This window comes from Dipodomys merriami, unplaced genomic scaffold (assembly GCF_024711535.1).
Source record: "Dipodomys merriami isolate MVZ:Mamm:240054 unplaced genomic scaffold, mDipMer1.0.p SCAF_121, whole genome shotgun sequence".
In the NCBI taxonomy this organism is placed as follows: Eukaryota; Metazoa; Chordata; class Mammalia; order Rodentia; family Heteromyidae; genus Dipodomys; species Dipodomys merriami.
The window spans coordinates 1,575,704-1,589,084 of record NW_027202505.1 but is presented as its reverse complement, the minus strand read 5'-3'; the positions used below and the strand labels follow the sequence as shown (position 1 = coordinate 1,589,084).

Below are 13,381 nucleotides of genomic sequence, written 5' to 3'. Positions count from 1 at the left end.
TGTGGAGTGAATGAATGAGGTCTACTCACCCATATGCTCTGCCCTGGGGCTCCTCAACAGGATATGGGAAATTCCTTCCAGGATGTCCTGAAGTACCCTCACCTACCACTTTGGACAAGGTGCTCGAGGACACTCGCAGCAATAGCTGCTTTCAGCAGGTCCTGAGATTCTGGTCTCTCACCTCTGAATGGCCTGTTTTGATCTTGGCACCCTAGCTATTCCTTGGCTTCTTTTGGTCTGCAGTACTAAATCGAAGCCTAAGTCTTGTAAGTCCTCTGTGCCTCCACAGGCTATGGTAGTCTCCCCACAGCCTTAGGATCAACCTCTGTTTATCTGGGACCCAGAGCCTTTGCTTATGCTGTTCTCACCAGCACGCCATCCTCCTTTGTCTGAATTCTTTTCTGTAGTCTTGTCAGATGTCTGGAGCTCTCTCTCTCACTACTACTCTGTAAGGATTTCCCAACTCGCCATCTTCCATAGCTCTCTGCGTTGTCAGCCTCTTTACCCACCTTAACACAGCTGAGGTCAGAAAACCCGATCTAGTCTGCACATGGCTGCCTAATGGGGACAAGGAGGGCTTGAGGGCTGCCTCCAGGTCCCCTGTTCTGGCTTGGCTCCAGTGGGGGGGCCTCACCTCCAGTACTCCTCACTTGGGCTGGTCCTCTGCAGGGTGTGGTTGAGCATGTGAGAGAGATTGCTGGGAAGGAGGGAGGACCGGGAGCCATTGGTGAAATTGGAGGCATCCAGAACACCAGCACAGTCGGGCGTGTTCCAAGGGTTATTGCAGTAGGCCCAGGGCAGCACATGTGTCATGGATGAGAAGAAGTAGTAGAAGGCGATGCAGATAACCACGTTGTAGTAGATGCCGATATATGTGGATACCACCATCATGCCATAGCCCACGCCTGGAGAAGGGGAACCAATCAGCACTGTTGGGGGAGAAGCCTCACACATCTGAGCAGAAGGAGGTGAGGTGAACAGTTCCTGAGGGCCCAAGGGGTAGACTTTGATGGATGGCTGCTGGAGGGGCAGGTCAAGGCCATAACAAGGAGAATTAGGGAGTAATTTGTGTGTATATTGGCAGGAGAGGAGGGTGGAGGCTATGTAAACATGGACTCCAGCAGCTATCTATGGCTTAGCCATTGATGTGGGGCTGAGGGTCAGGACCAAGGCTCCACAGGGGATGGCAGTGTTTATACAGATGGGTTAGTGGACAAGGCCTCCAGAGGCCTGTGTGTGTGAGAGGGGAGAGGTAGAGAGAGAGAGAGAGAGAGAGAGAGAGAGAGAGAGAGAGAGAGAGAGAGAGAGAGAGAGAGAGCGCCAGCCCCACCCACCCAGGTCTTACCTTTAAACATGGGGCTGATCCTCCAGACTCCCAGGCAGCCCTGGCTTGCGAACTGGCCAAAGGAGAGCTCCATGAAGAAGAGGGGGATCCCACAGAATATCAGCATGATGAAGTAGGGGAACATGAAGGCGCCTGGTGGGCAGGGAGAGGTAGGTGTGGCTCAGGGTGGGCTTGGGAAATCCCCCTGGCCTTCTTGCTCCAAACCCAACAGTAAAACCCTGTGATTGGATAGGATTAGAGTAGGGGTGTGGCAGGCACTGAGGAGGAGCTGGGATCTGAGGCATAGTCCCCTAACGGCCTTTGAACTTGACAGAGGCTCCTGGGAAGTCGGCTCCCCACAGAATCCAATCCTGGAGCTGCCATGTTTGGGTGGGAATGGATGGTTTAACCAATCAGTTTCACAACATGACACATGCGAGCAGATGCTGACACACGAGGGTAAGAGAGTGAACCCCAGGAAGTTGCGCTATTTTCTTCACTTCTTGCCTCAAGGGAGCAGGGTTGAAGGGTAGTCTTATACTTAAGCTAAGGAAGGGATACAGATGAGGGCCAGAGGCCAGCCCTTCTGGAGCAGGGTCTGAACCAGGGAGAGAGTAGCCCAGGCCCTGGTGAGTGGGCTCTACCAGAGTGAGTGGTCCCTGCCCTGTGTCCACTGGGTACCTCCCCCGTTGCGATAGCAGAGGTATGGGAAGCGCCAGACATTGCCCAGGCCCACGGCATAGCCCACGCTCGTCAGTACAAACTCGATCTGGTTGCCCCAGTTGCCCCGTGTGAGGTTCTGGTCCCTCTTGGTGGCCTCGCTGGGCACAGCACCATTCTGTGGGGACAGGAGAAAAGTCACCATCAGCAAGGCGTTTGTCCTCCATGCTTGACCCTCTGAGCCTCCCCCAGTGGGAACACCTTGGACCCTTCAAGCATCTTCCTCCTGGGCGTTCCCTCTGCTGGCAGACCTGACGGAGGAGGGGAGCAAGGACCAGTGGCTGCCAGAGGATGCCCAGCAGAGCCTCCCTTACTGAGCCCCAGCAGCCGGTGCCAGGTGTGTACGCACACCTGAAGGGCTGTTGTTCACTACTGGGAGTGGGATACTGAGGGGGGAGTAGAGATGAGATCTTCCCACCTCTCTCAAACCTCCTTCTCCCCTCGGGGTACGGATCTGGGAGCAGCTGAACCTCATACCAAGCAGCCAAGTCAGGCTGGGCACAAAGGGGCCTGTGTCCAGACAGCCCCCCCACCCCCGCCCGGCTGCCTACTACATCGCCAGGCTGAGCACGCTGCCCATGGGCAGTCATTGGCAAGACCCCTCCCCCAGCTGAAGGCTTCTTCCTAGGGTATAGAGTGGGAAATGTCTGGAGAAAAGTGGGGAGCAGCTGAGCTGGGCCAGCTCTAGGGAGGACATTGCAAGGCTCCATGTGAGAGGATCCAGGGGAGACTCCATAGTGCCCACAGCTGGGGAGGGGGCTCTGGAGAAGCTGACTGAGGTTACAGCTAGGGTTGCTGGGCCATGAGTCAGGGGAAGAGACCAGAGTTAGAGGCACCGTGCTAGACTTTGAGGACAGACTGCGGACAGACTCTGCTGGGGGAAACCATAGTTCTAGAAAAGCGTGGAAGGGAGAAGAGTCTGGGTGTATTAAGAGAGTTGCCTGAAGAATATGGAGTCCCAAGGTGGAGAACGTTGATGGAGGGCTGTGCGCTGGAGGAGAATGCAGGCCCTGCCTGCTGGAGGCATCAGACTGGGCTGGGTGGCCCAGGGCTCCACTGAAGACAGCTCATGGGCAGCCTCAGTCTCAGAGTTGGAACTAGCGCTGCAGGTCCCTTAGTAAAAGGGAATGTGTCCCTTCTCTGGACCACACCACTGCTAGCCGCCTTCCACAGAGGCCTCTGGCTTGATAGACACCCTGCACCCAAGGGCTGAAGAGTCTCGTTAAGAAGACATAAAGGGGGCTGGGAAGGTGGCTCAGTGGTAGAGTGCTTGCCTAGCATGCATGAAGACCTGGGTTTGATTCCTCACTAGCGTATAAACAGAAAAAGCCAGAAGTGGCACTGGGGCTCAAGTGTTAGAGTGCTGGCCTTGAGCAAAAGAAGCTCAGGGACAGTGTCCAGGCCCTGAGTTCAAGCCCCAGAACTGGCAAAAATAAAAATAAAAAATAAATAAAATAAAGACCCTGAGAGGCACCAGATAAAAAAACACATGCAGTGTTTAAGGGCCAAGCATGAGCTATGCTCCTGTGAGAGGAAGGGACAGAAATCTCTGAAGGACACCTGGATCAGAGATAGAGCAATGTGGCCTCAGAGACAGCAGCATGACGCTGACACTCAGCTTGAAAGAGATATCGCCAAGGACAACAGTTGCTTGGCCAATAATAAGCAAGGTGGCCCATCACTTTGAAATGCTGTCAGACTGTGACACTGGCAGACAGACAAAAATGGCTTCACAGGTGCCCTACAAACTTCTGGAAAGGTCCATAAGGGAATACAAACACAAGCGTACCAACCTCTGGCAGACAAAGTTGTGAGGGGCCAGCCTGCACACCCAACTCAGGGCTGCTCCAGCAGCCAAGCTGTCCCTCATTCCCCTGGACAGCATGGGAAAACAGGGTGTGAGAGCTCCTTCGAGAAGCACTCTGAAGCTGGGTGGTAGTGGCTCACGCCTATAATCCTAGCTACTCAGGAGGCTGCTATCTGAGGATGATGGTTCAAAGCCAGCCCAAGGCAGTAAAGTCTGTGAGACTCTTATCTCAAATTAACCACCAGAAAACCGGAAGTGGTGTTGTGGCTCAAAGTAGTAGAGTATCAGCCTTGAGCAAAAGAGCTTAGGGACAGCACCCAAGCCCCATGACTGACCGACCACAAATGGACTTTGAAACATGGTTCTCAGATCTGTCTCCTGAGTAGCTGGGATTATAATCATGTGCCACTGATGTCCAGCCTACATACATCATTTAAAATGCAGCCTCAATGTGACTGCAAAGGGCACACTGTCAGAGTTATAAGAGCATGGGAGGAGGACAGAAGGAGGCCAAAGAAGGCCTTCCTGGTGAGGGGACGCAGAAGCACACTAAGCTGTGGGAGAGAGTGGCCCCCCTATGGAATCTTACTTGAGCATATCACCACCTCCAAAGGCCCTCTTTGGGACAAGTATAGCAAACCAGAGTCAAGGGACCATTTTCAGAGGGAGGGTGCAAGGCCTGACCCATTCCCAAACAAGTAGCAGCCAAATAGGCCTCCTATATATTAGCTCTACAATAACACTTTTATTCTGTCCTAGGCTTGTTTACTTAGGGGCACAATGTAGGATTGTGGCAGCTGCAGTCTGTGGGTGGGGTCATAGGGCAGTGGTTAGAAATGTAAAAGGGACAGCTGAGGGTCCCACATGACCCAATGGATAGATCAAGGTCAAGGTCCCTGGAAGAGACTGAGTTCTCCAAGGCTTAAAGTTCAAGACCTCTCTCCTGGCCGAGCAGTAAGAAGGAACTGAGCTGGGTCCCCCGACCACATACAACAGGAACAGACCTAGACCTTCCAGGTTCACCATTTTCTAGGCTTGGAGGGGGACAGGAAAGAAGGATGGTGGTGCCCCTAGCCACGTGCCACAGGGAGCAGCAGTCTGCCCAAGCCCTCAAGAGCCAGCTAATGAATCGCACACCACTGAGCCATGTGCTAACTGGTTCAGCCGTGCGCACAATGCAGAACGCCAGCGCCTGCAGGACGGGGACCAGAATGGGGTTGGCAGGGAGAGCCTAATGATATTAGAGGTCAGCTGGGTGCAGAAGCTCCCCACAGAAGGGGCACCCATCTCCACCAGCCCAACCCTGAATCTCCTCACAGGGGTGCCCTGACTTCCAGACTTGCCCAGTTGGCCCCTGACTTCAATTCCACTGCAATCTAGATTTAGGAGGCTGGGTGGGGATGAGTGGTTCCTCAGCTTTCAGTGGAGACACAGCCAAGACTTCCTTTTTGCAAGCAAACCAAAGGAACAATCTTCAAATGCTCCCTCACTGCAGGCTTTTCTGGGTGCTCTGATTCTACTCCTTGTCCAGCTCTGCTGTGGCTTCCTCCCTGTCCTAGCCTCCTAGGGGTAATGATTTCAATGTTGCGGCATTTTTCCCCCACCTTACCTTTATCTTTCCCATTTTAAGACTTTTGCTTTTCTTGATCTGATGAGTGGACAGTTCTATCATTGATATTAACTGTACCTGAAATGGGTATCGGCTCCAAAATGCCCACAAAAACACCCCTCCGTGCTTATAATTTGATTGTCTACTGTCTGCCGAAGCCCGAGGCTCAGACAGGCAGAGCTCCAGGCTTCTGCCTACTGCATGCCATCCTGTCTGCTGCATCCCCTCCTCACGTGCTCACACCTTAGTGAGAAATAAAAACATAGTGGGAGGTTCTCCTCTGATCCTCCTGCCTGTGTCCTGCCACCCTTCCCAGCAGCCATGAGAGACTACAGTCACACAAGCAGGTCCCACTCACCACTGCCATGGACTGCTGGGTAGTCTCCAGGAAAGAGACTGCCCTGACCTGTACCCAAGCTCTCCCAGACTGGGAAGAGTGCAGAGTGCAGGCTTGGGAGCTTTCCTTCTATAGCTGAGCAGGGAATGCTACTGCCATACACATGTATGCGTGTTCTCTCTCTCTCTCTCTCTCTCTCTCTCTCTCTCTCTCTCTCTCTCTCTCTCTCTCTCACACACACACACACACACACACACACACACACACATGCACACCGGTATCTGAAGCTCCCTGATCCTCAGAACCTGCCTTGGAGGGCCTGGTGCCCCTCCTGTATCAAGACTACGATCTTTCTTGGGTTAACAGCCTCCTTCCCCGTCTGGCCCAGCCTGGCTGGCTAAGCCCCACTGAGCAGTCACTTATGTAAGTCCTTTACATAGCCCTCTGCCTGGCTTATTTGGTGTCCTGGACAAGCTACTGGAATTAAGGCTGTTCAGCTCTGAGGGCAGAATCTGGATCTCCTACTCTACCCCGAGCTTGGCTGTGGTAAGAAGTACAGAGGGTTAGAACTCAGATGTTCTAGAACCTGCTTCTCCAGTAGCCAAGGGCAAGTCACTTCCACTTAGCACCCCCATCTTGGAAACCAGGGTATAGAGGTCAGGTGATCCTACCTGCAACTTGGCTGTTTCTAACTTTCCCTGTATTTCCCATTTTGTTCCTACTAGTTCTCTAGATTACTTTTTAAAAAGTATTTACACATTTTCTTCTGATTGTAAACACACACACACACACACACACACACACACACACACACACACACACACACACACACACACACACACACACACACACACACACACACACACACACACACACACACAATTTGGAGAAGTCCAGAAAAGCATAAAGAAGGAAACAGTGGCCAGGCTATTACCCTAGAGATAACAGTGAGTGAAAGACAGAACTCCCTCCTTTCTACCATGCCTGAACACAGCCCAGCCTTCAACCCTGCACTCTGGCTCTGCTTCGGCTGGGGACTCCCGCCATCCCCCCAGTGTCCTGTGGGTATTTTTGTGAATTGTGAACTCCTTCCCATTCTCAGTGGACACAGAGGAATCCTGGAGCTGCCCTGGCAGGGCGGGCTCCACAGGGACCCAGCAGGCTGCTTGTTTCGGACTCTCCGGCCCCAGGGCTTGCTCATGGGATGAAGTCCTATCCAAGACAAACTTTATAGATGAGAACAGGCAAGACCTCACATCCCAGACTGACTGAGCCAAATCAGATCACTGGCAAGTTTCTCTGAGCTCCAGTGGGGAAATCAAGTGCAATAGCCATTACAGCCAACTGTGCTGTCTTAGATCCCACGTCTACCCTTGGTTCTTTTCTTTTTGGTGCTAGTACCAGAGCTTGAACTCAGGGCCTTGTACTTTCACTTGGCTTTTTTGCTCATGGCTGGCACTCTACCATGTGAGCTATGCCCACTAGCGCAGCATTTGCTGGCTAATTGGAGATGATGTCCCAAGAACTTTTCTTCCTAGGCTAGCTTCAAACCATGATCATCCAGGCCTCAGGCTCCTGAAAAGCTAGTGTTACAGGCAGGAGCCACTAGCATTGAACTGGTGGTTTGTTTACTGGAGTTTTCTCCCTTTAGGCCAGGAGCTAAAGTGGCTCTTGGGCAGCATCTGCCATACAGTGACAGAGGTTGTCTATCCTTTACTGGCAACACATTGAGTGGTATCTGGAAGACCCAAAGACAGGCCTGATCTCTGGCCTCAGGCATCCAGATGTGGGCAGAGTCAGGAGCTGTAGGTAGAGGAACAGAATCGTGGGAAAATCTAGTCCTCCATCCCCCTTTTGCCAGAACAATCTCCAGGGTTGTACATTCCTCTTGGCTCAGGAAAGCTCTGGGCAGGGCCCCTCCCTGAACTCCTCCCAGATTGCCTGCAGAGTCCAGGCAAGTATATACCTTGTGTTCTGTCACAGAGCCCTGAGTGGCAGAGAGTGACCTGCCCATTTTGTGGGCAGCAAGCAGAAGATTGGCACCTAGGCATGCTAGGCTCCACTCTAGACTCTGGGGAGAGTGGTAAAGGATGCTAGATAGGTCCTGCCCATACTCTCACCTTCCTCGCCAGGGGGAACAGTCTTAGCCTGCACTGGGGCAGCTGTGGGCAGCTTCTGGCTCCTTGGTTGGCAGCATGGTGGCATTCTGGGAAAAGTGGGCTCTAGATATTGACCCTAACAGTCTTGAAGTTTACGGGTGCATAACACGTCTCCCAAACCCCACCCACATGGCCTCAAAGGACATTTCTTCTCTTGTCTTTGGCAGGTCAAGTCAGGATGTCCTACAGGGGAGAAGGGCAGCTTTCCTGGTCTCCTCTGCCTCACTGCCATCAGCCACATTGTGCCTGGCATCCTTGTCAAGTCCTAACTTCAAGAGGTAAGGACGCATGGCTCCCATCCCCATGGGCACTTTGTCCTGGACACTGGCAAACCTTCCACAGGGGGAGGGGGGGTCCCCTACTCCTCCCAGCTGAGAGTCTTGTCCCCTCCCCTCCCCCACCCCCACCACCGAGCCATGTACCACATTTCTCTGCCGCCTCACCCTCTCTCCCCATAGGAGTAACTGCCGTGGCACAGACAATGAAGCTGTATTGATTAGTACAATTCCTGGGCACCTCCGGCCCGTCTCCCCGGGAGCTGGGACAATGCAGCTTTGATACTCAGAGCAGATTCTCAGCAGGTCCTTGGGCTGGGGGAGCCCTTACCCCCCCCAACTTGCCTCCCCTGCACCCCCACCACACAGCTAACTCTTCCTGAACTCCTTTGCACAGTTGCAACTTTCTGGGTCACTTCGGCTGGTGTCTGTCTCACTGGCTGGCTGTGCCTGTCCCTCCCTGGCACAAACCACTCAGCCCCTTGCCCCACTGCCAGCTGAGCTTCCAAGCCTGCCTGACACCAGGAAGGGGGCTCAATCTTCTGGAAAGTGACTGACCTGTTCTGGGGGAGAGGGAGTCACAGGTCCATGAGCTGTGGCCATCCTGGGGTGAGCGCTGGGAGCAAGCCGCGTGTCTCCACCGCTCATTCACACCTCTGCCAGCTTCAGTGCGACACTGACGCATCCCCTGCCTCTCCCGCTGCCGGGCTGGGCAGCGGCAATTACTTTCACCTCACCTCCTCCCGAAGCTCTGCCTCCCCCTGCCCTGGCCCTCCCCCTCCGGCCAGTCCCCATGCAGCTCCACAGAGAATGAGGCATAGGGTTTGTTGTGTTTTTCCCTTGTTCCCAGCAAGTTGTTAGAACAAAACACACATACTCCCTCCCTCTCTCTCTCAATTTCCCCCCCCCCCTTTCCCAGAGTGGGGCAGAAGGAGTGTAGGACAGGGTGAGAGGATGGCCACCCCCTCCCACAGCTGTGGGTGGGCCCCTGGGGTAAGGTAGTTGGTGGCCAAGGATTGATGGTCCTTGCTTTGTGGGGGCCCTGGTGGTGAGGGCTCAGTCCACAGGGCAGTACCAGGGCATCTCAAACATCTTCTTCCAGTGGTGTGGACTGGGAGATATTGGTTCCTGCAGCTGTATCTTTCTTTGGGAGTTGGGGACTCTCTACTCAGCCAAGATAACTGAAGGGGTGTCCTCACAGGAGAATGTGAAGAACCATGCAAGAACTCTCTGACCTAGTGACTGTGCCATTACCAGTCCAAAGACAGATGGTGCTAACCAAGACAGGGTCACTACTGAGTCCAAAGGGAAGGAGGGATGGAATAAGGACTCAGAGGGATTTGTACTGCATCATCCAGAACCTGATACACAGGTCTGAGAGTGTGGTATATGGGCTGGGTGATCCTGGCAGTGTCCCCATGACTACAGTGGGGTCTCATCCAATCCAGCCCTTCTCCCCTGAGGCTATACTCACTGGTTAGTCCCTAGCTGACACTCAGACACAAGCCTGAGCTAGGAAAGTGGGCTAGGAAGAAGGTGGGACCAGTATTCTAGTCCTGGGAAGGGCTAAGTCCCTTTGGAAACTGGTAAGATGGTAGAGGAAGGAATGGTAAACAGCAGGAGCGTAGTAAACACTTGTCAAATGAGGTGTACATGAATTCTGCTGGAAGGACATTTTTTCTGTGAGTTTGGAGAATATAGGGAAGACTGACTAGGGAAAGATAACACTTTAAAAAATATCTGAGGCCAGGCACCTGTGGCTCACGCCTGTAATCCTAGCTACTCAGGAGACTGAGATCTGAGGATCACGGTTCAAAGCCAGCCTGGGCAGGAAAGGCCGTGAGACTCTTTTTTTTTTTGGGGGGGGGGGCCTGAACTCTGGGCCTGGGCGCTGTCCCTCAGCTCTTCAGCTCAAGGCTAGAGCTCTACCACTTGAGCCACAGCGCCACTTCCGGCTTTTTTTTTAATGTGGTGCTGAGGAATCGAACCCAGGGCCTCAGGCATGCAAGGCAAGCGCTCTACCACTGAACCACCTTCCCAGCCCTGGCCGTGAGACTCTTATCTCCAATAAACCACTCAAAAAACCAGAAGTGGTGCAATGGCTCACGTGGTAGAGCACTAGCCTTGAGCTGAAGAGCTGAGGGACAGAGTTCAGGCCCAGAGTTCAAGCCCCATGACTGATACACGCACACAAAGAAGTCAGAAGTGGTGTTGTGGCTCAGGTGGTAGAGTGTTTAGTCTTGAGCACAAAGAGGTTCAGGGACAGCACTCTGGCCATTAGTTCAATCCCCAGGACAGGCAAAAATAAAAAACAAAAAAAAATTTAATATTTGAAAAATGGCACAGTCAGATAGGCCTGAGTTCAAATCCAAGGTCTGGCAGCCTCTCACCATATACAACCTTAAATAAGTTGCTTAACGTGTCTGTTGTCCATTTCTGCATCTTTAAAATGTGGATATCTACCAACCACTGAATATAGGTAGCATTAGTAATAACAATAAGCAACAATAGACATTAGGCATTTTCTGTGAGTCCTAAACACTTCATGTATACTAACTCAGTCCTCCTAACAGTCCCATGATGGCTGCATGGGCCTTTGGGCTCCCTCCTAAGTATAGCCTTAGACCTTTCCAACTTAGCTACTCAATGGGCCAGGCTCATGCAACCAGGCCCCAGACACACTCCCCTGAATTCCTTTGGGCACAGTCTAAGGGCCAAGGCCCTGGTCGGGCCACTGGCTCCAGGAAGGCCCAGTCACCCATGATGCCCAAAGGCTCACTTCCACCCAGGGTGGGCTCTGGCTGCCCTGGTCTGGGCTGGGTTCCCAGAACAGGCAGCCCTGGCTGGATGGCTTTCCCTGGCTCTGGCTATGGGGACAGGAGGCGGCAGCAGCCCAGCTGGGCCCTGGCTGTAATGAGGCCTCATTAGTGGGATCCAGCTGCTCCAGCCCCACTTAGCAAGGCTGACTCCCCTAGCCCCAGCCTTTTGACTTTCCTTAATAAGAGTGGGCATCCTTCCAGAAGGGCAAAGATTCTAGGGACTTTGTTGTCCTCTGTGACTCTGGAGGGAAGGTCCTGCTGAGCTAGTATTCAAGAGTGCTAGGGACATGGGGATGACTAGGGGAAGCTGTGTACGGGAAGATGAGGCCATAGGACTGAGTATGTGGGCTACAGAGGAAGTGAAAGGGGAACGAAAGGAGGGTCTTAGAGTCCAAGAAGCCTGAAGAAGGCAGGGCCTTTTCCTCTGGATCTGGACATTCCATTTCCCCAGGGAAGTAGTATTCGCACATCTAGAACCATCAGAAAATCATTGCTTAAGCTGTCTTGTATAGAAGAGCACTTTCTTATAGACTGTGTGCCATCACTGAGCTAGGAGAGTATCTACTACTATGTGCCAACACCTGGGTTAGAATAGTACTAGATGCCAGAAGCTGTATCAGCAAGAGTGCCCACTGTGTGTCAGGTCCAATACTGAGAGAAAAACATTGCATGCTAGATGTGTGCCAGGAGAATACCCACATTACCAGAGTAATGCTCAATCCAATGCTGGAAGGGTACAAATTATGTGCCAGGTCCTGTGTTAAGCGAGGGCCCACTATGTGCCAGGCCCTAAGCTGAGAGCTCCGTGTGTCTACCCATGTCAAGTGAACCCCTGTGGTATGCTAAGTCCTTCACATGAGGTGAAAATGCCCATCTCTGAGTTGAATAAGCACCCACTGTGCACTGGGCACCATACTAGATGAGTATCCACTGGGTGGCAGGCTCTCCACTGAGTGCTCAGGCTGTGCCAAGTTTGTATTAGCTGAGCATTTCCCACATGTTGCAACTTGTGCTGAGTGCCCAGGGCTGATAGGGCCTTCTACCAAGGGAGCGCTCAACATGTGCCAAACCCTGTGCCTGGTGAATTCCCAACATATGCCAAGCCTATACTAGCTGAGCACTTGCTACATGCCAAGACTGGACTGGATGCACGAGCACTCACTGTGTTCTAGGCCCTGTGATGAATGCTGCAGACAAGAGGTCTCCAAATCCTCAAGTCAAAGCAGAAGGGTGGGGCAGGCCCAGGTGGCTGCTGGTGTTTGCAGAGTCTTCTGGGACTTAGAAGCTCTGACACCCACCGTCCTGGTATCTGGATGACTCAATCAAAATGTTCAAAGACATGGGAAGAAGCCAACCTGGCTCAGGCCAGGGGAAGAGACTGAAATGGCCAGCCTGGGAGCTTGGTGTGAGTTGGTAGGGTTAAAACTAAGCCAGTCAAGACTTCTGCCTACTCTCCTGTGCTCCCCTCCTCCAGCTCCTGTCCTTTGAGACCCAGACAGCCCTGCCCTACACGTGTACAGAGGCCCTGGGCCTCCATGGAAGGACCATCCCACCCACCCTCGGTGCCCCCGAGCATCCCAGCTGCTCCCAGCTTGGAGGTACCCTGGCCAGCTGGGTCCTCGCAAGGCCCTGTCCTAAGATCCACTGAGGCGTGAGGGAGGCAGCTGAGCTGGCCTGGCAGAGACCATCTGGGCTGGGAGTGGGGGTAGAGACACGTGCAACAAGCATGTGGGCCTGGGCACGTGCTGGGAAATGGCTGGCTCCTCTCTAGGGCACCTGCCTGAGAGCCCAGAAGAAGCTCCTGTGATGATACTGAAGAGACCTGAAACCAGAGGTCAAGGGCAGTGGAAGTGAGGACCTCAAGGTAGAGGCTAGTTGTCCAACTCTTTGATAACAGGAAACAAACAGTGTAATAGAAGCCACAGAAAACCAGGAAGTTCTCGGCATCATCAGCTCACAGACACGTCTTCATCATCCTCTCTTCTGACCTAGGAGGGCATCTAGTGATGTAGCATTTGGAAGGAACTTCCTCAGCCACTGGGCCTTAGGAAGACACAAACACCTAGCAAGTGCTGACTTAGCTCCATGTTAGTAAGCAGGGATGGGTCTTGGCAGGGACTGGCTGTATCCTAGAGACAAGCTCTGAATGGAGCTGCTTCAGTTCCAAACTGGGACCCAAGAATAGAGTAGCCCAAGGTCATCAGCAAAGCTGAACAAGAAGCAGGAATAGAAATCTCTGAGTAACCACCGGGGGTACCCATGGGACAGATGCTATGAGCTTCAAACACAGCAGTGGGTAGAAGGCAAAGGGCAGAGGGCAAGCCCCAGCTA

At 53.1% G+C, this 13,381-nt stretch overlaps 1 protein-coding gene across 6 annotated transcripts in view; it reads right to left on the bottom strand.

The window, feature by feature from the left end:
- Window positions 1-13,381, bottom strand: part of LOC138823641 (sodium- and chloride-dependent glycine transporter 1) — a 33,786-nt gene that overhangs the window by 9,514 nt on the left and 10,891 nt on the right. For 2 of the 6 annotated variants that reach the window (XM_070017078.1, XM_070017076.1), the window contains exons 3-5: window positions 2,006-2,162; window positions 1,346-1,477; window positions 635-905 (exon numbers count right to left, since the gene is read on the bottom strand). In XM_070017078.1, the coding sequence (XP_069873179.1) occupies window positions 635-905; window positions 1,346-1,477; window positions 2,006-2,162 (560 nt within the window). Of the gene's footprint in view, window positions 1-634; window positions 906-1,345; window positions 1,478-2,005; window positions 2,163-8,789; window positions 8,956-13,381 lie in introns of those variants that run through there. The other 4 variants (XM_070017077.1, XM_070017080.1, XM_070017079.1 and 1 more) reach the window with 4 other exon arrangements.